We start from the raw sequence: 22186 nt of genomic DNA on the forward strand, positions 1-22186 counted from the left end.
TGCGGGCTCGGGCTCGGGCTCGGGCTCGGGCTCGGCCCGGGGCAGGGGGCGGGAGCGGGAGCGGGCAGCGTCCCGCCGCGCGCTGGCCCTGGCGAGCCCCCGGCCCGGCCGCCTCCAGACCGGGCTCGCCGCCGGGGCTCGCGGGACCTTTGGCCGCCCCGTGGGGCAGCGGGGGGGGGGGGGGGGTTGTGATGTCAGAGTTCCCTTTGTGACGTCAGGCGGGGGAGCCCCGCGTAGCGCCCTGGCCACCTCCGGGGTCGCGGCTCTCGCTGCCCCGGGGCCAGGTGCGGGCGGCTGGGACCGTGCGGGGCTCGCTGCGGCCCGGGGCAGAGGGGAGACGAGCCCGGCTCCTGCCCGGGGCTGTTGGTTCCGCTGCGGCTGGTGCCAGCCTGGCCCCGCGCCCCGCACGGCACCGCTCCGCCCGCGGGCCGCCAGGTGCTTTGCAGCCCGGGACACCCGGCCCGGCCCTGGGTCGCTCGCGGCTGCCGGGCCCGGGCGCGGCGCGCTGGGGGAGGTGGGGCCGAAACTCGCTGCTTTCGTGACGCGCCAGGGGCAGGTGCGGAGCCGTCGCCGGAGGAGCTGCGGTGTCTGGCGAGCCTGGGGCTGGGCGGGCCGGGGGCGTGGAGCAGAACTGACCGCGGGGCTGAGAGCCAAGTGTCAGGCGTGGCCCGAGGCCCCCGGGGGGCGAGACCAGACCTGGGCTCTGCCCGTCACACCCTGACAACCACCTGCGCCCGGAGAGCCCGGACGCCGAGCCACGTGGCTGCTCCTGCCCGCCCGAGCTGCCCGGCTCCCGCAAGCCGAGCCCGGGTGTAGCACTGCTGGGAGCTGCTGCCCGGCCCTGCCCTGTCTCCTGCCTCTGCTCTCCCGGTGCTCCCAGCTGGCCTGGCCCAGCCCAGCACCACCTGGGGAGCAGGTCCCAGTCGCTCTCCCGTTGTGCCCTAGCCTTGCAAAGGGCGGCTGGGGGTCCCTGTGGGTAATAGCAGCCTTGTTCCCCCCTTCCTCCCCGCCGCGCTTTCCAGGCTGGGTCCCTGCACTCCGAAGCCTCCAGTGGGGCAGCACAGGGGATGTCCCAGTTGCCCCCTGCCTGGCCCACGTACAAGGTGGTGGTAGGAGCCCCAGGTTTGCGGAGCGAGAAGCCAGGTGCTCGCCACATGGTGACTGGGACCAGGCAGCCCCTACCCAGGATATACAGTCTCGTGTTTCTCCATCACTCAGGCCCTAGCTGCGGGCTGTCAGTTCTCGCTGGCTTCCCAGGAAGCCCCTTTTCCTTGGCGTGGGCTCAGTCTGTGGGGGTGGGGGTTCACCCTTCAGTCCTGGCAGCCTCACCCTCTGGTGCGTTCCAGGCACTGACTCTGCCGCGAGCGGTGGCGCTATCCTGTCCGTTCTGCTCTCTGCCCCCTGCCACCCTTTGTTTGAACATCCCTCCCCGATACCAGCCACACCGCAGCCCCCTCTGCCTGCCCCACATGGCCTGGCAGCGGGAAGGACGCTGCAAACATGGCTGGCTATGTGCCCATCTCAGCAGCTGCTTCCCCGGCTCACCCCACCCTGGGCCCTCCTCCGTTTGACTGGAGACCAGCGGGTTCCCTGCCATCTGGGGGGCGGGGCGCAGAAGTAGGTTCTGAAGGTGGGGCACAGAGAGGGGAAACCCTTGTCCAGGGCAAGACCCTCTCAGAGGAGCCAGCGCTCAGCCAGGCTACATCCCACCCCGCTGCGGGCCCATAGGATTGTTTGCCCCTAGACCCTTCAGCTCCATGTGGAGGTTTTGGCTACAGTGTTCTCTCCGGGTCTGCTGCAGTGAGCAAGCCCCTGGAAATGGGCAGACCCTGCTGAGAACCTGGGCTGTGTCCAGCGCCTGGCACAGTGGGGTCCTGGCCTCTGGCTGAGGCTCTGGACAGATCACAATAGAGCAGCTGCAGGTGTGGGCAGGGCTGGGAGCTGTGCACTGGCTTAGGAGAGGCGTCGGGGAGGGGGATAAAGGCTGTGAGAGGCAGTGCGGGGTCAGCAGCCCATGCAGTGGCAGTGGGCAGAGTCCTATTCCCCGGTGCATCCAGGGCTTTTGGGATCCCTGTGCCTGTTGTGCTGGGGACACTGCTGGGAAATAAGTGTCAAATGGGATTTATTTCAGCCCTTGCCGGACTTCCCTGAAGAGCCCCAGGCCAGCTGGCTCTCAGCAATTGCAACACCGACTTAAAAAGCAGAGTCTTCCAATTGGTGCTTGAGCCCTGTCCACACCACAGCTTTTAACCCTGCCGTTGGGGATCTTGTGCATGGGGCAGCCGCTTTCCACGGCTCGCTGAGCAGTTCTGCAGCTCGCAGCCTGAGACGGGCGTGAAACTAGAATTGCCAAATTATGGCCAGCGCTTGGCATGTGCTGTCCCAGGTCCCCCCTCCCCTGCTGGGCAAGCAGCGTCTCAGACTGTCCGGCTGTCCACAGCCTTGCCGGGGAGCCTGGAGTGCGTCTCTGAACTCTCCCAGAGCCACCAGCCAGTCCTCTGCCTTCTGCTGCCCAGTTGCTCTCTACCTGAATGAGGCCAGGTGGAGTGACAGGCTGCTCAGCCTATCGGTGCTCAGGCCGGGGCCTGGTTCAGCAGAGCCCCCGGGGGGTCTGATTCATTCATGTTCTCCAGCCTGACACCCCAGCAGCCTGTAGCTCCCTGTCTGAGGCTCCTGGCTGGGGGCTCAGGGCGGGGCTGGGGGCGAAGGAAGCCCCTCCACCGCTGAGATCTGTGTTTGTGTAGAATGATTCGTGTTTAACCCCTTGGTGTCTGACTCCACTGTCACCCAGTGCAAAGCAGGCAGCTGTGGGATCTCTGGAGCAGAGTGTCTGTGCGATGGGGGAGGACTAGAGCACAGGTTGGTGCCAGGGCCCACTGCTGGCCCCTGGGCCATGGCCGTGCTCCCTGTGACGGATGCCCAGGCCCACCGACCAACACAGCAGCCTGAGTGTCTGCGGCATTGCCCAGAGTTAACTAAACCCGGCTTGGTAATGAGGAGCCCAAAATTGGCACTGGGGCCTGTGAGCAGGACCCGAACCGTGTCAGCACGGATCCCACTAAAGGGGTGCATGTGCCTCGCACACAAGGCCTGGTTTCTCGTGACTGGCAGGGCTGCGTGTGCACCTTGTGCTCCTGCACGGGGACATAATGGGAGGGGTGGCTGTGACTCGCCTCAGTTTCCGTTTAATGCCCGTGGCAGCGAGACCCAACCTGGCGCATGCCCAACCTGCACGTTCCCTGACGCCAAAGCCAGCACAGCCCCTGAGGGGTGGCAGCCCTGCCCTGAGGGACGTTGGGTCTTCCCATAGGCACAGCAAGTCCTCCCAGCCCTGCCTGCAGCGGGGGCGGGGAAGGACCAGACATTGATGCTTCCTGGCCCAGCACTACTGGTGCTGCCATGAGCGTTGGCCCCGCCAGCGGAAGACCGGCCCTCAACATGGACCGGCCCTTGTCCCTGCTCTCAAGAGCCCTCGACCACCCGGGTTTGAGTTGTGAGGGGGGTTTGCTGCCCGGCCGCTGTCTGGGAGCACACGGAGGCACAGAGCACGTGTGTGGCCCTGAGGGACGCTGCCAGCCCCAAAAAAGTGGTCTCGTGCACGCAAGGTGTATGGGCTCCTCTATGAAGCTGCACTCACCACGTCTGGAAGAAGCACAGCTCCTGTAGGGCGAGGAACTGTCCTACCCTGGCGCCTGGGCTGCCCCGTCAGCACCCCTCCTGCAGGAGCCTGTCCCGGGGTGCAGCGTCCCCTCGCCAGCAGAGCTGGGCTCTGTGTGGCTTGCTGTCTCCCCCTGCTGGTGGGGCTATTGGCCAAGGGAAATGCGCTCCCCCCGCGGCCCCACTCCCCAGAGGGGCTGGTGCGGAGTGCCATGGCAGGATGCGAGCTTGCTGGGCACTTCGGAGGTGTGCAAGGATGTGCTCCAGGCATTGCTCGCAGCTGCCATCGGACTAATGGCGTGAGGGCTGGCTGCGGCTCACAGCAGTGTCTCCCCAGCCCCTGTGGCGCTCTGCCCTCCTGGTGGTGTGGGGGCCGGGCAGGCCCAGCTGAACCTTGCCGGGCTGGTTGCATAGCCAGGAATTCGGAAAGCGTTTTGTGATTGCTCAGTCCAGGGCCGGGAGTGGAGTGAGACTGGGCCTTGGACTGCACCAAGGAGCTGAGCCCTCTGTAAACTCTGTCTGTTTCTGCTGTCCGATGGTCCCATTCACCAGCCCCTGACTCCAGCCCCACTTGGAGGGCGACCCCTCCGGCAGGGCGCCCTTCCATTGAGCAGAGCTGGAGAGTCCCCAAGGCAGCTGGCTCTTGGGAGGAGCCAGCTGAGTGCCACATGAAGCCAAGAGGAACTTAATTTGTGCAAAACGGGGGGTTCCTCAAGAGAGGCTCGCTCCATCCTCTGGTGCTGGGGGTGACTGGGCTGTGGCTGGGGGCAGCTGGAAGCTGACTTATTTCCTGGGTCACCTGCACTGATGCTGCCTGGGGCCTGCGTCCGGCTCTTGGCTCGAGTTAGGATTTCTAATGTCAGGGAGGGAAGAGGGGAGATGTCTACTGGCTTGGAGCAGGGGGCTGGGAGTCAGGACTCCTGGGTTCTGTCCCTGGCTCTCTCATGCCCTGCTGCCTCAGGGGATCTCTGTTGACCCTCGGAAGGTGCTGACCCTGCTCCAGGCTGTTGTTCCCAGCCCCCGTGGTGTGGCAAGGGGCGTGGGCTTGGAGCTGACTCGGGCAGGGTGCCTGGCTGAGCTCGCTGCTGGCGCCTGGAACGGAGCAGGGTTCCAGTGAGGGTGCTGTGACCCTCCTCCCGCCTTGGGCAGCCCGGCCTTCAGACTGCTCCGTGTTCAGGGACGGTCAAAGGCAAGGACTTCACAAACTGCTGCCTCAGCACATTCTCTGCCCAGCCAGCCGTGCTGCAGTGAGCAGGCTTTGTTGGGGATTATGTCAGTTCTCCCCCCACCCCGCCGGGTGGGACCTGCAGCCTGCTCCACTCTGTGCTGGTTAACCCTTGCTCTGTGCACGGCGCTGGGGTAGGAGCGCAATACGCTGCTGGAGCCGCCGGGTTCCCGCCGGGTCGCCTGGAGCGAGCCTAGGCCATGTGCCTGTGCCCAGTCCGGACTAGGGCTGCTGGTGCGAGCCAGGCCCCCACGCTGCTTAGCAGGGCGCAGGGCTCCCCCCAAACCCAGCCTGCTCCAGCCTTTCCAAGGAGCCTTGTTCGCCCCTCGCCCTCGGCTTCGTCGCCTCTTCTGGGCGTGGAATCCAGGCCAGAGCCGAGGCTGGCGCTGTCTGAGCTGTGCCCAGCTGTGGGAGTGGCTGTCGAGGGGGCAGCGCCAGCCTGCTGTCTGAACCGGCTCGGCTCTGTCCCCGGGGGGTCCCAGGTTCCATTTCACAGCTGGCTCCTTGCAGCACGCTCGGGTGTGGAGGTCGCTGGCTGCTCCCTGGCGAGCGCCCTGCTTCCATGCAGCCTGCTGCTCAGGCTGGGGCCTTATTTCCCCTCGCTGCCCAGCAACAGTCCCCACAGGAACGGCGCCGCCCAAACAAACAGGGAGCTGGGCTCAGGTGGCAAGGAAGCCACCCAGCCGTATTGGCGGAAACCTGGTGGTTTCCCTCTTGGTGCGTCTGTGGGGGGACCCCAGCAGCGATGTGCAGAGGGGCTGAGTGCCAGGGGTCGGGCTGAGTGCCGGGGTCTGACTAGCCCTCGTTCTAGAGCAGCCGTGGGGCCAGGGCTCTGCCTCTGGCATCAGGAAAAGCTTTTCCTCCTGTAGAAATAACCCGGCCAAGGGGGTGAGTTGGAGGCCAGGACGTGTGAACCGTCCCTGGGAGTCGGGAAGGGGAGCCCCGACTGTACAGCGCCCTCCCAGTTGCCCGTGGCCCCCACATGTTCCTGTAGCTCCCTGCGTGCAGAAGTGTTACATGGGCCTATGAGGGAAGGGCAGGTGCAGTTTCCTGTCCAGCTCCACAAGGCATCCTGGGAAGCACAGGAGCTGTTGCTCCAGGAAGAGGGCATGGGGGGCAGCCCTGCCAGCCGGCCCCTGCTATGGGTCAGAGATCCTAGCTTTGCAGTGGGAGCCTGGCCCAGTCAGACCTCTGGGCTGGAACACCTGAAATTAAGTCTCTGTGTCTCCTTCCCCGCTGCTCAAACCTGCTCCATGCTTTGCTCCTCTCCTGTCTCCACAGCTGCCCTTTGGCCCCCTGCTAGTTCCCTCCAGCCCTGGTTAGTCTGTATGAAACGCTGCTGCTCCCGTCCTCGCCCCGTGGGGCGGTGTCTCTGCTCCACATGCCCTGTGTGCTCTCGCCTGGGCGCCCAGAGGCGCTCGTTGGGCCAGGGTGGGAGGGTGTCATTGGAGGTAAGCGCCAAGGTGAACACAAGGCTATAAACTGGCCAGCAACAAGTTTTGGGGGGAAAACATCCAACTGGCTTCAAGCCTGAGGCCGATCAGTTTGTGGAGGGGATGGGACAAGGGACTGCCCACCTGTGACTGCCAACAGCAATACCTCCAATGGCCGGAGAGGGGCACTGGATGGGGAGGGCTCTGAGTTACTGCAGCGAATTCTTTCCCAGGTGTCTGGCTGGTGGGTCTCACCCACGTGCTCAGGGTCTAATTGATCACCATCTCTGGGGTCAGGAAGTTTTCCCCCAGGTCAGGTTGTCAGAGATCCGGGTGGGTTTTCGCCTCCCTCTGGGGCCTGGGGCACTTGCAGGTTTAAACTAGTGTCTGTGGGGGATTCTCTGTAACTTGAAGATTTTAAAGCGCGATTTGAGGATGTCAGTAACTCAGCCGGAATTGCAGAACTGGGAGGGATCTCGAGAGGTCGTCTAGTCCAGCCCCCGGCCCTCGTGGCAGGACTGAATATTATCAGAGGTCGGGGGCTGTTACAGTAGTGGGTGGGCGAGATTCTGTGGCCTGCGATGTGCAGGAGGCCAGACTAGCAGATCACGATGGTCCCTTCTAGCCTTAAAGTCCCGGAGTCTATGGGCTGTGACAGGTGGCGGTGCCCACGGAGGGTGTCCCGTCCCCTGGGCAGGGCTGTGGTGGTGTGTCTGTGGTCCCAGGTGTGGCAGTTCTGGTTGCCGTGAGCACAGTTCAGCAGAGCTGCTGTTCAGCTGTGTAGGGCAAATGCACTGTGGCTGCCTGCCTTGTGGGCTGGGGCTTTGACCTGCCCGATCGGCTCCTGTGTGCACTGCTGGCGGGCCAGGCCCCTGGGAACACACAGTCACGTGCTGCTCTTCTCGTCTGGCAGCTTCTTAATTCTGGCCGAGCGATTTAGCACTGCCAGAGCTGTAACCCTGTCGTGTCTGGAGAGCGGCTGCCAGCCTCCCTGCGCTCCTATGGCAGGCGGGGGCCAGTCTTGCTGTGCCAGCGCGCCCCAGGCCTTGTCCTGGACGCTCACCACAGGGAGGCAGGTAGGACTGGCTGCGTTGCAAGCCTGAGGCAGGGTGCCGTGCAGCTGGGCTGGAGGAGGGGGGAGGCGAGGGCAGGGCCCCCCCACCTCGATCTCCTCGTGCTCGGGGTTCTCCAAGAACCTGGCAAGTACAGCCAAGCTCCTAGTGGTCCCAGGTGAGACCAGGGAGCTGCTGCGTGTTGGTGACTCCGGGGGGAAGGGAAGGGCTGGGCTGGCTTCTTGGAGGCCTGCTGTTCCTCTGCCCTTGGCTTGGGAGCAGATTTCACTGTAGGGCAAAGGTTGGGCATTTTTCCGCGCTGCCTTGGCCCAGGCGTAGCTGCAGATTCTGAGCTGGTGCCCCCTGCCCCTCCACCACTCGCTGTGGGGCTCTGCATCCGGCCTCCAGGTCAGGGCCCTGGTGTCTTCCAACCGCAGCTCCCTGTTCAGTGCCTGAGAGAGGGCAGAGATCTGAGCCGGGGGGCTGGCCGCATGCAGGCTGGCAGAGCAGAGCATTGCCCAGGGTGGGCCCTCGCCGGATGTGCATGGGGGAGCCCAGGGCAGGCGAAGCAACCCCTTCAGCCCCCTCGGGAGGGGCCCTGGGCAGGGGCCTGCTGCCTGCCGGGCTGGCAGAGGCACAGTGCGATTCTTGGTGTGCTTGGCACAGGCTGGCACCAGCTGTTAGTCTCCGTGGGGCGACTGCTGCTGTCTCAGCACGCTGGGAATCCCAGGCGGGCAGCAGCTGGCAGCCTGGCTGAGGGACACCTGTTCCTGGGCCCTTCCCATCCCTGTTTGTCCAGCGGGGGAGTTGATGGGGTGGGGGGGAGCAGCATCTGCTAGGAGTAGGGATGGGGTAGGGGCATTTCCAGGGCCAGAAATCACTGTTCGTGGGCCTTGATAAAACCCGTAATCTGTGCAGGGGCCAGGTGGGAGCCCCCCTGCTCTGGCCTCCCTCGGTCTCTCCTGGGGCTCAGAAGCAGCGGGTGGGCGCTCGAATTGCAAGGAATACGGTGCCGCGCTCCAGAGTCTCTGTTTATTTCCATCGGGTTCCTGTAACATACCCAGCAGCTGGGGAGGGGGAGAGGAGGCCATGGGACCTGGGGGAGGGGAGGAGCAGCTGGCTGGGCTGGGCCTGGGCTGCGGGGCAGGGGGGTGGGGGAGTAAATCCCCTGCTGCAGTGATCACTGGCCCGGCTCTGTGCAGGGCTCTAGCGCTGGGACCCGCAGGGGGTGCCAGGGGCTGCATGTGCCAATCCAGCCTGTGCCGGGGGAGCCAGGCCTGGCAGGGGAGGGGGAAGTTTACGTAGTCAGCCCCCACCCTGCCCCATGACTCACAGGGTGGCGCTGCCTGCGGGAGTGACGCCCACTGGATAACTGACCTTTGTCATGCAGGGAAGGTGTTTACACTCCCTGCCTGGCATTGGCTGTGCCTTGCTCTGCCCTGCGGGGCAAGGAGCCCGGGGCCTGGCCCGGCCTAACGGGCAGCCGTGTGCTTGGAGCTGGGTGTCCCTGGGGCCTGGAGTGCAGCCCCTGCTCCCCATGGTCCTGCTAGATTAGCTCGGGGAGCTGAGTGCGCTGTGGCACCTGCCCCACGTCGCTGCAGCCAGGCCCCTCTCCCCTCCTGGCCGTGGCAGTCCTGGTCTGCCTGCGCCTCGCACGCATGCTGTGGCCTGTCAGCGCAGGGAGCTGGGGGGCCCAGTGCTGGGCAAGGCCATTCTCATGGGACCCCCTCCTTTCCCGGGGCTCTGTTGGGGGGCTGAGTGTTCACTGCTGCGGCTGCTGCCGGCTCCATGAGGTCAGGGGTAACATCTGGAGCTGAGCACAGCTGCCTGGAGCGCGTAGGGGCAGGTTCACATACAGGGCACGTTTCCTCGCCAGAGAAGCCTGAAGGATGGGCTGGGAAAATCCAGCTGCCTGGCTCCCGGCCCACGGCTTCCTGAGGAGGGGGAGCCCTGAATCCGGGCACTGGCTTGGGGAAAGGTCTGCAAAAAGCAGTGGTGCTGGCTGCAGGCTCAGGCGCCCTCTGCGAGAGGCACCACTGTGCTGTGGGCCAGCCCAGCCCCACGTAGGCTGTCTGCGGAGAGGGACCCAGCACAGCGTCCCCTAGGCAGGTGCCTTGTGCGGGTTTTGGCACCTCCGGAAGCTGATCAGTGGACAAGCAGCAACTCCCCTTCCCTCCCGTGGGGCACAGGTTTCTGTGGGCCTGGCCCCTGGCAGGTGAGGGGCAGCTCTGGGGGGAGCCTGCTGTGCTTCCAGGTGGGGGGGGCTGGCTTTGGGGAAGGCACTAACCGGCGCCGGCTTTGCCTGGCCTTCCTCCGCACCTCCAGTTGGCTAGATGCTCCGCAGGCAAACGCCGCCATCTGCCCCACACGGGAGCACCTGGGCTGCTATTACCGGCCAGCTGGGCGAGGTACATGGGGCGCGGGCAGCAGACGCTCCACCAGGGTCCTGTTGCCTCTTCCCTTCTTGGACCTCCCAGCTGAGTCCCTGTGTCCAGGCTCCTGGGATCTGTGGGAGGCTGGAAAATGTGTCTCCCCTCCCCTCCCCTCCCCGTGCCCAGACCCTTCTCAGTCCAGGGCTCATCCATGGGGGTGACCTGTCTCTGAGCTATGCACATAGGGCCCCCGCCCCCCGTGATCCCAGGGTCAGAGGCTGGGTGAGCTGCATGGCTGGATGGGACTGAGCACTGGCGGTTTCCTGGAAACCAGGAGCCCCTGGGCTGCCTGGCAGCACGTGTGTCCGTTTCCCCCCCCCAACATCTGGCGAGCAGCTGCAGAAGGGCGGGATCGGCTCCCGCTGTGCAGTGGCAGATTTCTCACCTCGACTGGAGCCTGGGAGGCGTTTAGCACCTGGCTGCAGAGCCAGACAATGGGGCTCCTCGGCCTGTTGTCCTGGACTGCAGAGCCCTGAGCGCCCAGGGCTGGGAGCATCTGCCCTGCTTTCCCCTGGGGGGGGCAGCGAGTTACATGGGCCCATGGTGCCCAGGTTCCAGAAATATTCAGGGCCCGGGGGTCCAGCTCCACCTATGTTCAGGGACGGGTCTCTCCCCTGGCCCCACCTGCCTCCCCAAAGCGTCTCCTGCCCACTGGCTGCTCTGGGAATGGTCCCGTCCCGCCCTGCAGAGGCTGGCGGGGAAGGTGGGTTGCACCCTAGGAGGGGTCGGGCCCATGGGAGAAGTGGACCTGGCGTTACAGGCGCGGACACTCTAACCCCGTGGCGCTGATGGCGTTGAGCAGAGCCTGGGCTCTGGTGGAGCAGAACACGACCGTTCTTGGCTGTTTTCCCTCCTCTGTGGAAGAGTAGCTGGGGCAGCTTGTGGGACCATGTGCCCCAGAGGCTGAGCAGAGAAGGGGGCATTCGGTTCACTTGTGTCCCTCGCAGGGTGGAGGCAGCTTGGGCATGGCTGGGACATGTCAAATGACTCGGACAGGGAGGTGTTGCACACACCTCTGTCTTCACCTGCCCTCAGAGCAAACCTAGTCCTTTCCCCTGGTCGGGGGAAGTGCCATGTGTAGGGGAAACTGAGGCACACAGAGGGCTTTTTAAAAAACGACAGAAAATTCCCACTTTACCCCCCAGGGAGCCCTGCTGTCCCCCCAACTTTGACCTTGGCTTGTTTCTTTTGCAGTGAAGGCGTCTTCAAGTGTCCAGAGGATCAGCTGCCCCTCGACTACGCCAAGGTGAGTCCCCACCAGCCCACGGGGAGGGGAGCTTGGTGCCCCATCAGGGCTTGGCCGTGGAGTTGGGGGCGAGCCGTCCCGCAGAGAGGTCAGCCAGCGCGTGGGGAGCCGAATCTCCCCCTTCCCCACAGCCTGGGCTCTAACTGCAGGGCTTCCATATCTGAGCCTGGACCGAGCTGAATCTGGGCTGCCCCAACGGGCCCATGGGGGACCTTGCATCAGGTCCCCTCTCCACACCCAGTCTCAGCCTGGGGCCTGGGCCTTCCCTGGCCTGGGGGGTCGGGCTGCGCAAGTCCGTGTGGCAAACAGTGCTGGACAGGGACCCCCCCACACACACACAGACCGCCCTTGGAGTGCGCATTGGCAGGCCTGGCACGGGCTGTGGTGCCAACGGTGCTCTGAGGCAAGAGAGCCCTTTGTGCAGCCGCACTGGGAAACTGGCACCTCTCCCAAGAAAGGCTGCACGAGAGAGCCCCTGCCAGGCAGCAGGAAACCGCTCCACCCCATGGGGGGGGAGGGCACTATGGGCTTGGGGGCCCAAGGACATCCAGCCACAACTCCTGGGCCCGGCAAGGGCCCTGGGCATCTGGCTTGTTTCCTCCAGCCCTTGGAGCCAAGACCCAGTCCCTGCCCTCCCCTCCCATGGGTTGGTTTGTAAGAGAAAAGCTAATGGGGCAGGTGCCGTCAAAACTTCCTTCCCCCAGCTCTGCGGTGCCCTCAATCCCGACCCGCAGCCCCCTGTTAGCCCAGTCCTGGGACACCTCCTCCCCCCGCCCCAGCTCTGCGGTGCTCTCAATCCCGACCCGCAGCCCCCTGTTAGCCCAGTCCTGGGACACCTCCTCCCCCCGCCCCAGCTCTGCAGTGCCCCTCAATCCCGACCCGCAGCCCCTGCTGGCCCAGCCCTGGACACGAGGAGGGGGGTTACTTTAACCCTGAGCTAAGTGGTTCCCAGACAGGTTCGTCCAGCCTCTCCCTCCTGGACAGGGCATTGCAGGCTGTGGACAGCCCAGTGGCTCAGGCGGGCACCTCTCAGGGCAGGTGGATTTAGAGCTATGATGCTTGTATGTGGAGCAGCTCGGAAGGGGGAGGCTCAAAGCCAGGACACTGGGCCAGCAGGGGAGACCAACACCCTGGGGAGGGGCAGGGGACGTATCCACACTTGCTCTGTCTGCCTTGGGCCCCAGAACCCCCTGGCTGCGCCAGGAACGCCCTGCCCCAGCCAGCTCTGTGGGACTCCCTGTGCTCGGGGGGGTGGCTGGTGCCCTTGGGTTGGGCACAGTCCTGTTCTGCCCCACGGTGCAAGTCCCCTGGTCTCTGTCCCCCTTTCCCCAGATCTACCCGGACCCCGAGCTGGAGACGCAAGTGCTGAGCCTCCCCATCCGCTGCATCCACAGCGAAGAGGGCTGCCGCTGGAGCGGGCCCATCAAGCACCTGCAGGTGAGGGGGAGGGGGCGCGAGTGTGGGTTTGGCGCTGGGCTGTGATCACACACGCGCGCGCACACACACACACACACGCTGTCCTGTCTCGCCAGCCCCATCTCAGCACGTGCGGCTTCAATGTGATCCCGTGTCCCAACCGCTGCAGCATCAAGCTGAGCCGGCGTGACCTGCCCGACCACCTGCAGCACGACTGCCCCAAGCGCCGCGTCAAGTGTGAGTTCTGCGCCAGCGACTTCACCGGCGAGGCCTACGAGGTGTGGGGAGCCGGGAACCCGTGCGGGGGCAGGGGTGGTGTGGGGGTGGCCTCGCGGGAGCAGAGGCAGTGTGGGGGCGGCCTCATGGGGTCCCCCTGGTGCGGGGAGCTGGGGTCCCTCGTGGGGGGCTGGGGCGATGCGGGGACGGCCCCGCGGGGTCCCTGGCACGGGGCAGGGGCAGTGCTGGGATGGCCCCCAAGGGGCCCCCTGAAGCAGTGCGGGGAACTGGGGTCCCTGGCACGGGGCAGGGGCAGTGCTGGGACAGCCCCCAAGGGGCCCCCTGATGCAGTGCGGGGAGCTGGGGTCCCTGGCACGGGGCAGGGGCAGTTCTGGGACAGCCCCCAAGGGGCCCCCTGATGCAGTGCGGGGAGCTGGGGTCCCTGGCACGGGGCAGGGGCAGTGCTGGGATGGCCCCCACGGGGCCCCCTGATGCAGTGCGGGGACGGGTCCCTGGGGGGCTGGGGCGATACAGGGGCGGCCCTGTGGGTGTTGGTCCCCGGCACCAGCTCATCCTGCTCTTGTCCCCCCAGAATCACCAGGGCGTGTGCCCCCAGGAGAGCGTGTACTGCGAGAACAAGTGCGGGGCCCGCATGATGCGTCGGCTGCTGTCCCAGCACACGCTGGCTGACTGCCCCAAGCGCACCCAGCCCTGCCCCTACTGCACCAAGCAGTTTGTCTTTGACACCATCCAGGTGAGGCAGGGCCCTGCGGGGGGTGGGGGTGCCGCTCCCTGGGTCCTCGGGGGGGGGGGGGGGGGTCCGGGTCGGGTCCCAGGCGGCTGCTGCCCTGAATGGGTCTGGGCGAAGGGCCCAGCGGTCCCTGAGGGAGCGTTACTCCAGCTAACAGCGCCTCCCCTCTGCCCCCAGAATCACCAGTACCAGTGTCCCCGCTACCCTGTGTCCTGCCCCAACCAGTGCGGGACACCAAGCATCGCCAGAGAAGACCTGTCCAGGCACCTGAAGGAGAACTGCAGCACAGCCATGGTGCTGTGCCCGTTCAAAGACGCTGGCTGCAAACATCGGGTGAGTGCTGCCTCCTGCCCTCTGCCCCCATCCAGCTGCGCCTGGCCAGAGCCAGTGCTGCCACCCCCGAGCGCACAGGCAACTGCTGGAGCTCCCTCCCCCGGGTCTCACTGTTCCCCCAGCACCGTCCCTTCCCTGTCCTCTGCGCTGCACCCCAGTGATTGCTTGCTCCTTCCTCCATGCAGTGCCCCAAGCTGGCCATGAGCCGGCACCTGGACGACAGCACCAAGGTGCACCTGGGCATGGTGTGCTCGCTGGTGAGCCGGCAGCGGCAGGAGATCCAGGAGCTGCGGCAGGATGTGGAGGAGCTGTCGGTCAGCAGCGACGGGGTCCTGATCTGGAAGATCACAGACTACGCCCGCAAGCTGCAGGACTCCAAAGTGCGGAGCAACTACGAGTTCTTCAGCCCGCCCTTCTACACCCACCGCTACGGCTACAAGCTGCAGGTGTCCGTGTTCCTCAACGGGAACGGCAGTGGGGAAGGCAGCCACCTGTCCGTCTACATCCGGGTGCTGCCAGGCCAGTACGACAACCTCCTAGAGTGGCCCTTCTCCTACCGCGTCACCTTCTCCCTGCTGGACCAGAGCGACCCCTCGCTGTCCAAGCCCCAGCACATCACCGAGACCTTCAACCCCGACCCCAACTGGAAGAATTTCCAGAAGCCGGGGACCTCCCGCAGCTCCCTGGATGAGAGCACCCTGGGCTTCGGGTACCCCAAGTTCATCTCACACGAGGACATCAAGAAGCGCAACTACGTGCGGGACAACACCGTCTTCATCAAGGCCTCGGTGGAGATCCCACCGCGAATCCTGGCCTGAGCCTGGGGCTTGGTGTGGCATGGAGACGTTACCCGGGCCCGGCGCTCAGCCCGGCTGTCACTGCCGTCGACAGCAGCCTGAGGCACCGTGGGCTTGTCTGACTGGGCCCTCTTGGTGTTTCCGCCCCAGCGGCCTGGCAGCTCCCTCCTGAGCAGGGACTGTCCCGAGCCAGCAGGTTTCCTGCAGCTGGCGTGTACTGGAGCCAGTGCAGCCCTGGGCCCCGCCAGCTGAGACTCGGTGCCGTGGCTAGAGCTAGCCATGGGGTGCAGGGAGAGGCCCTACAGACAGTGGGTGGGAAGGAGAGTGGGCCCGGCCCCCACAGACCCGTTCCCAGGAGCTGGCTCTCAGGACAGCCACAGGGCCCGGGCAGGCTGATCACTGCTGCCCCCAGCCCGCGCCCCACCAGAGTGAAACACAGCCTCTGTGGGGCAGCGTTGCAGCTGGGCCCAGGGGAACCCCAGCCCCCCTCCACCACCCACAAGCCCTGGAGTGAGGCCCACCGGGGGGGGGGGGGGGCGGGGGGCGCATGCTGTCCAGATAGTGGCAGTGGCATCACCCCCTGGGATCTGGGGCTTCTGAGCTGCCATCCCATTGGCAGAAAGTGGATCTACCTGATCTCCACTGGGACCCAAGCTCTCCTCCAATCAGCTGGCCTGATGACGTTCCCCTCCCCTCCTGAGGAGGGAACAGTGCCTGGGGCTCCCTGCAGGCTGCCCCCCTCGGGGTGGGACTCGCCCCTGTGCCCTGCAGCCCCCCCAGAGCCCCTGAGAGGCCTGGACAACACAGGAGCCATGTAGCGGGACAGGGACCCTCTTCCCTCCCCTCCCATGAGGCCTTTGCAATGAAGCCCTAAGCAGGGAGCCCCAGTGAGGGGTCCCCTTGTAGCTACCAGCCCCTCGGTGCTCTGGCAAGCCCCCCAGGGAGGCACAGAACAGCCCGAGGAACCGGCAGGCCCCACGGCGCTGTGTATGCAGCTGCCAGGGCCCCCAGACGCTGTCTCAGGGACCCCGGAGGGCCGAGGGCCCCTCCCCACAGCCATGTTTTGTGAGCACCGGCCCCGCCTCTCCTTGCGGGCTGGGCTGGGCGCGTGTGTCTTGTTGCCGGGGCGTCTTCCATGTCGCTCCCTCCCAGGGGAGGGCGTCTGTTATTTATTGTTCTGGCTGCGGCGCTGCCCCGGCCCTGCTGCCTTCACACTTTTTCAATAAACTCTTCTTGTATTTATCAGACTTGATCCTGCTGCCTTTCCTTCCTCGCTCCTCAGGGGTGAGTCTGGGGAACCGACCAGCCTGACCCGCTGGGCAGCCCCTGGGGGCAGGGAGAGGCTGCCAGTGGGGCAGTTTTTCTAGATCCCGTAATGTTGAAATGCTATTGGGCATCCACTCCGAAAAGCCATTCCATCCCCCACAAGGCCATGGCTTGCAGAACTGTCTCATTGTGACCCAAACTGACAGAAAGCTTCTAAATACCGGTGCTGATAGAACGGTGGGCTCCAAATAACTGTCTGGACAGTTTGGGAAATATTTAGCCTCACAAGACTTTATGCATGTTTCCTGTACTACTTTGCCTGCGGTTCATGCCACAGCCTGTAGTTACAGGGTAGAAGGAGCTAGTTTGTATCAGGCAGTCGTCATTAGTTGTAGAACTGATAGATTTAATAAGTTATTTAGCTGCTATTTTATATTGGCTCCAGTCCACTGATTCCTGCATTGGCAATGGATGTTAATACAAGATAGAGTCCACGCTTTGGGCCAAGACTGGATCGGTGTTATGACCAAACAATGTACTGCAAACACCGTTGATTAAATGGAGGAGTCAAACCAAATTTGCCAGTGAGCCCCTTGAGAGGGGAACCCTGCAACGTGCAATGAATTTCCGGGTGATGCAGGGAAGTAGGGTGGAAGGCGGCTCGTGGAAGCCATCATCTGTGGTGCTTCAGTCAGACATGTTGCAAGAGGGAAAGCTGCCTTGTGAATGACGTAGTGACTTGTTGGCAAGGGGCGGCACTTGGCGATTCCATGAACAATGCCATTCTGCAAGAAGAGGTGAAGACGCATCTTGGAGAAAGCTCGAACCTGCACTGAAGTGTTTGACGATGTGGCGAAGGCAGACAGAACAGAGTGGAAGCCCAGACTTCATGTACAATGCCCATGGACACGTATGTCACCCAAGGAAAGAACTGTTCGGGTACACAGCCAGCCCTCTCGAAAATGACAGGAGGATTTCTTAACCAGGAAAAGGCGATCAGAGCGTTATTTACAAGGTTAAAGCAAGTGATCAGATACTGGAAGGAGTTAGTCCAAAAGGTGTAACAGAGCGTGCGCTTTGCAGAAGCCTAGATGTCCTTCAGGACTAAGCACCTCTTGCTTATGTCCAGAACCAGTGTGTCCCCTTCAAGGCCAAGCAGCCCTTTGGTTTGGGGTTGTTACCCCTCCAGGCGTGGGCTTGAGGGTCTGTGACTCATGGCTATGGGGTGGAGCAGAACAACAGTAAGTCTTTAGGGCTTTTGTTGCTGGTTTCTCATCCCTGATGTATGGAGTCTCTAGTTGTAACATCCAACCCAAACCCTGCTCTCAGGGGTCTCCTCTCGGGGGGACGGCAAGTGCTGTAGAAAAGCACCTCTCCTACAGCTGCATGGCCCCCGCCTATATGGTGAGTCCTACAGTCAGAGGCTCACACGCCACCCGCTCGAATATTGCAATGTGTTATAGAGCACAGATATTACCCAACAGGCACCCATCAGTGCTAAACTCCGGTTAGAATTCCAATCCCTCCCGGAGCACCATTACCCCCCAAGTCAGCCAGCTCTGTATCGGTCAGAGGCCAGGAGCACTAGGGTGACCTTGGCATGAGCATCTCCACTCCCTTGTCACTGACGGGCGAGGCAGCCAAGTAGAGGATCTACAGCACACTACAACTGGCTAGGCAGGGAGCTGCCTCAGGTAGCCACTGAGAGATGCCTTTCCCAGTGCGTGACCCACATCAGGAACCTGCTCCTGGACTCGGTCAGGTGAGTTTGGGGCTAAATTGTTGCCTGTGAGACAGTTAGGTGCTTGCCCAATGCCCCACAAACCAGCTGAGGGGAGAGGGGGGCAGAGCCCTAGTGGTTAGGCTACCCAGCCAGGAGGGGGGCGACTCTGGGTTGATTCCCCTAGCCCAGGGGCCTGAGGAGGAGGGATTTGATGGGCTTCTGCTGGCTCTCAAGTGCATTTGCTCATCATGGCACTAAGGGTGTGCTGGTGTGAGGTGCTCTCCTCGCTGAAGCTGTTCCACTTTAGAACACTTGGACATTAAGCACAGGTCAGATGCTGTATCTGACGGTGCCTTCCCGGAGGGAGATGCTATTCTTGCCTCTGGAGAGACTTGCCCGAGGGTCAGTAATGGCCACTGGACAGGGGGTTGTGACTCTGTAACCTAGGCAGGGCAGCTACCTGCTGAACCATGTCTGCCTCTGACAGCACAAGGTCTCTGTCCTTCACTTTGGCAGCACTCGTCCAGCCTCTCCTGCCAATAAAGTATCCGTGAGTTGAGTAGAAATCCACCTTAAACCAGTCCCTTGGAAAGTCCTACACCAGACACCTTGTTTCCTATGTCCCCTTGGAATGAAACAAGAAAACTCCTCCCCGAGGTGAAGTACCTGTCGAGGTGAAACCCGCTGGCACCAACTCCACTTCAGGAGCCTCTTCTGGGGCTTTTACTGCCTGAGAGATGCTGGTTTATGGCCCCTGAAGGGCCATTTCTCAGCAGAGTCCATGGGGGATGGCAGCATTCTGGACTGTGATGAAGGGAGGAGCCAACTCATTAACCATGTGCTGCCAGAGGGGAAGGCCCCAGTAACCTCCCTTGTAGGGTGACCATGTTTTCCCAAAGAGAAAACGGGACACTGCACAGGACCGACCCCCTCTCCCCTCCATGCGTGGGGCCGGCCTGGGCCTGAGCCCTCCCTGCCGCCTGCCCACCTGGGGCTGACCCGGCTGAGCCGCTCTCTTTAGCCCTCCCTCCCGTGTGGGGCTCCTTCTCCTAGCATGCAAGTTGTCAAGCCCGTGTGACTGTGTGAACTGCAGAGCTCTGTGAAAGTTTACCTCTAAGCAGCCTGTGTGGCTCATGTCCCTTTTGATGAACCAAAGGGCAAGTCTAACAACGCTGGGCATGGGGTGATACGTTCTAGGTGAACACTGCTTGTTTTCCCCCCTGGCTTTGTGCTAAAGTGATTTCTTCCCCTCCCAAGAACAAGGTGAGTTATCAGCTGTGGGCTGTAGTAACCTAACTGCAGGCTGGCTATAAACCTGCTCCCATCACCTACAGGATGAGCAGTTTTGAGGTCAGCGTCAGAACACAGACATGGTCACACCAAGATGATCGGACAGTCTAGTGCAGTGGTTCCCAGCCAGGCGTACACAGAGCTACAACAGCTCATCTAGATATTTGCCTAGGTGTACAACAGGCTACATAAAAAGCACTAGCAAACTCAGTACAAACTACAATTTCATACGGTGACTTGTGACGAAGTGAGGAGTTTTCTTGTTTTCTGTGGAGTTTCAATGGTGGGCGGACAATGGGCTGCAGAGTGAGGACCCAGTGACCTAACCAGCCGGTTCCAGCCAGAGGAGGCCCCAGTTTACGACCCTGTTTACCTGAAGAGAAGACAATGGACAGAGGCAGGGCCTGGGGCCGGGGATCTCAGAGGCTCGGGGCTGGAGAGGGGGAGCAGGCAGAGCCCACCTGCATACAGAGAGACTGGGTTGTGCTGGGCTGAGGGAGGCCAGGCCTGAGGCCCTGAGAGTTTCCTGTGCTGTGTTCAACTCTCAATAAACCCTCCTGTTTTATGCTGGCTGAGAATCACTCCGGTCTAGAGAACAGGGTTGCATCAACCCCTTTGGGGGTGGAGGCCCCGGGGGTCCAGAGCGAGTGGACTCCCTGAGGGGGCCCACGGCAGAGACAGACATGCTAAGGCTCAGAGAGGAGTGGCTCCAGGAGATAGAGGGGCCTGACCCCCCGAGAAGGGCCGTCTCACTGAAAGGGGCACCCCCCCACGGACCGCACGGGGCCAAGAGTGGGCACGATCTGTGAGTCCGTGACACTTGTTTATACTGCTCTATAGACTGAAATGTCAGGGCAATAGTAATATTCCAATTGATTTATTTTATGGGAAAAAGGAGAAATTCAGACATTTGTCAGTTACCGTGTGCTGCTGAATACTTTGTTCTTCACACACACTGTTCATACAAGACATTCTACAGCCCTTCTACTGAGCTCCCTGACTGGTATGGAAGAGGTTTACCTGTATTACCATTGTATTCAGAAAGAAGCTCATTACCGTTGTAATGTGTGTGCTTTAGACTTGTCTCCCTGGCTGAGCAGAGAACATCTAGAAATAGGCTTTATAATTGGGGGACAGGGGTCTCATCTGCGTAACTTCATACAAATAGCAGCTAGACAAACTTCTCGAATCAGCCCATTCCATAGAGAGAGACAAATATTCTGATGTATTACAAGGTACAAACACGCTCCTGCTGTTCTGTGACTATAGAATTTTGCTTTAACTAAAGGCAAAAAGGTTCAGGGAAATGCACAAACTATCTCCTGAGGTGAAACATTTCCTGAACTCTCCAGAACAGGAACTACTCTGAGGACACACTTGCATTATCAATGGTATTTAGAAGCTTTCTGCCAACTGTGGGCACAATTAGACTCTGTTTTGACGCGGCATGGCCCTTTGGGTGCCGTGATGTTTTCGCAGATTGGATGCCCAGTAACATTTTGATACAGAAAAACTGCCACCAACCACATCCCCCCGGGTATGTGCCTAACGTGGTAGCAATAGCATTTTTCTAGCTGATGGGTGCCCAAAATGGGTCTGGGCGGGTAAGGTAAAAGCTGAAGGGACGGGCACAAGTCACCCCATCAGAGCAGCTCAGTGCCCGGGTCTGGCAGGGACGTCGTGTTAGCAGGGTGGCTGGGGCTGCAGCATTTTGAGCTTTTGTTGACACAAATGTACATTTGTGTGGGATGCAAAGAAAACCTGCCAGCACAGTGCCCCAAGCAGCACATCCACCACCTGTCTGCAACCATCCCGCCCACTCGCTGAGAGGGGGGAGCACTCCCCCAGTCAGCTCAGTGGGCGTTGACTCTGGTCCCTAATGAGGACAGTCTGAGGCAGGTAACACTAACTATTGCACTGCTGATCATCCCCTGGCAAGGAAGATAGAGCGCTCACTGTCAAGACCTCTCCTCAACTACCTCTGCCCCCTTGCTCCACAAGGCAGAGGAAAGCACTAGTCCCCCCCCCCCGCTGGACTGCATGTACCTCAGGGAAGGTGCTGCCCAGCAGAGATCTGGCCTGGGCTTTGCAGTTACTGATTAGGGAGGCCAGCCCCTCCCTCTGGCTCAGAATTTGCCTGAAGCTGCAGGAGAAAGTTCAGCCTGTTCCCAAACGCACAGGAGCTCGACTGAGGTGGCTTCGTCGGAGCTCTGCCAGCGGCTGCCCCTGCTGCCTAGTCCAGCCCCTTTGGCCGGAGGTGGCTGCTCTGTAATGCCAGGACCAGCTTCTCCAAGCCACAGCTCTCCGCTGCCTGCACGTCCCTGCCCACGACCTAATGCACTGGCCCATCTGCTCGAGGGGCCAGAAGCCTATCCGGCCCTGGAGCCGCCTGTCCTCGGGCACCGGGCAGCCAGAGGGCTGAGCATGGAGCTAAGGGAAGGGACGTGGCAGACAACTCAGCTGCGCTGGGCCCTGGGCTGTGTGCGGGCCGTGCGCCGGGCTGGGCTGGGCCAGGCTGTGCTCTGGCCGCTGCTCCCCCGCAGCTGGGCTGGGCTGTTTTCTCTTGGAAACCAGAGGTATAGATAGGCCAGGCAAGGGGCACGCTGTAATAACTTGTGTCTTTCCCGCTAGCTGTGGCCACAGGCTGGATTGTAACTAGATCCTGAGAGCTCCGGGGGCCCAGCCGGTGGGAGCTGCTGCAGCTGGAAGCCCTGGGCAGAGCAAGGCCTCCATGCAACTCACCCAGCCCCCCCTGCAATGGGGGCCATCCCCCCTGATGGCCGGGTGCATCCTGCCCAGCCAGCCCATCCCCCCAGCCCCAGTCCCCCCCCCGGCCAAGTGGGGACAATGGTGCCAGGAGTCACCCCTGCCCACCCCCAGCAGAGAACAGCCAGGAGCAGCATCTTGCCCTACAACCTAGGGGCCCAGCTGCTCCCCCACCACAGCAGAGAAAGGTGCAGTCCAGGCATGCAGACACCGCCCCCCAAGCAGTCCCAGAGCCGAAGGGTGAAGTGGGCAAGGCCCCTTGGCACAGCGCATCCAGCAGGGCTCCTGATGGTGCCAGCGATGGGTTGGGCGCTGCGGGAATTCTCCGCGGCATCTCCCTGGGCCCAGGCCCGGCTGCAGGGGCATGGGACTCGCCTCACGCTCCTCCAGCCCTGCTAGTGGGCGCCAGCACAGAGGGCCTGGCTTGGGGCATCCCCATGCCAGCTACTGAGCAGAGCCCTGCTGGCCTAGGGGGCCCAGTGCTGCCCCATCACCCCCACCTGGGAGTCTGCAGCAGTAAGCGCCACCGCTGAAGGGGAGGGTGAGCCGGCGCCGCTCAGCCATGCATCAAGCAGCCACCACC

The 22186-nt window shown here is 62.6% G+C and overlaps 1 protein-coding gene across 1 annotated transcript in view; it reads left to right on the forward strand.

Moving 5' to 3' along the window:
* TRAF4 (TNF receptor associated factor 4) overlaps nucleotides 1–15798 on the forward strand; it is a 20927-nt gene extending 5129 nt beyond the window's left edge. Inside the window, exons 2-7 of the mRNA XM_034752780.1 lie at nucleotides 10994–11045; nucleotides 12378–12482; nucleotides 12578–12739; nucleotides 13270–13431; nucleotides 13606–13761; nucleotides 13947–15798. Of these exons, the coding sequence (XP_034608671.1) occupies nucleotides 10994–11045; nucleotides 12378–12482; nucleotides 12578–12739; nucleotides 13270–13431; nucleotides 13606–13761; nucleotides 13947–14579 (1270 nt within the window). The 3' untranslated portion in view covers nucleotides 14580–15798. The remainder of the gene's footprint in view (nucleotides 1–10993; nucleotides 11046–12377; nucleotides 12483–12577; nucleotides 12740–13269; nucleotides 13432–13605; nucleotides 13762–13946) is intronic.
* Nucleotides 15799–22186: the final 6388 nt, after the last annotated feature.

Source organism: Trachemys scripta, chromosome 18 (assembly GCF_013100865.1).
Source record: "Trachemys scripta elegans isolate TJP31775 chromosome 18, CAS_Tse_1.0, whole genome shotgun sequence".
NCBI lineage: Eukaryota > Metazoa > Chordata > Testudines > Emydidae > Trachemys > Trachemys scripta.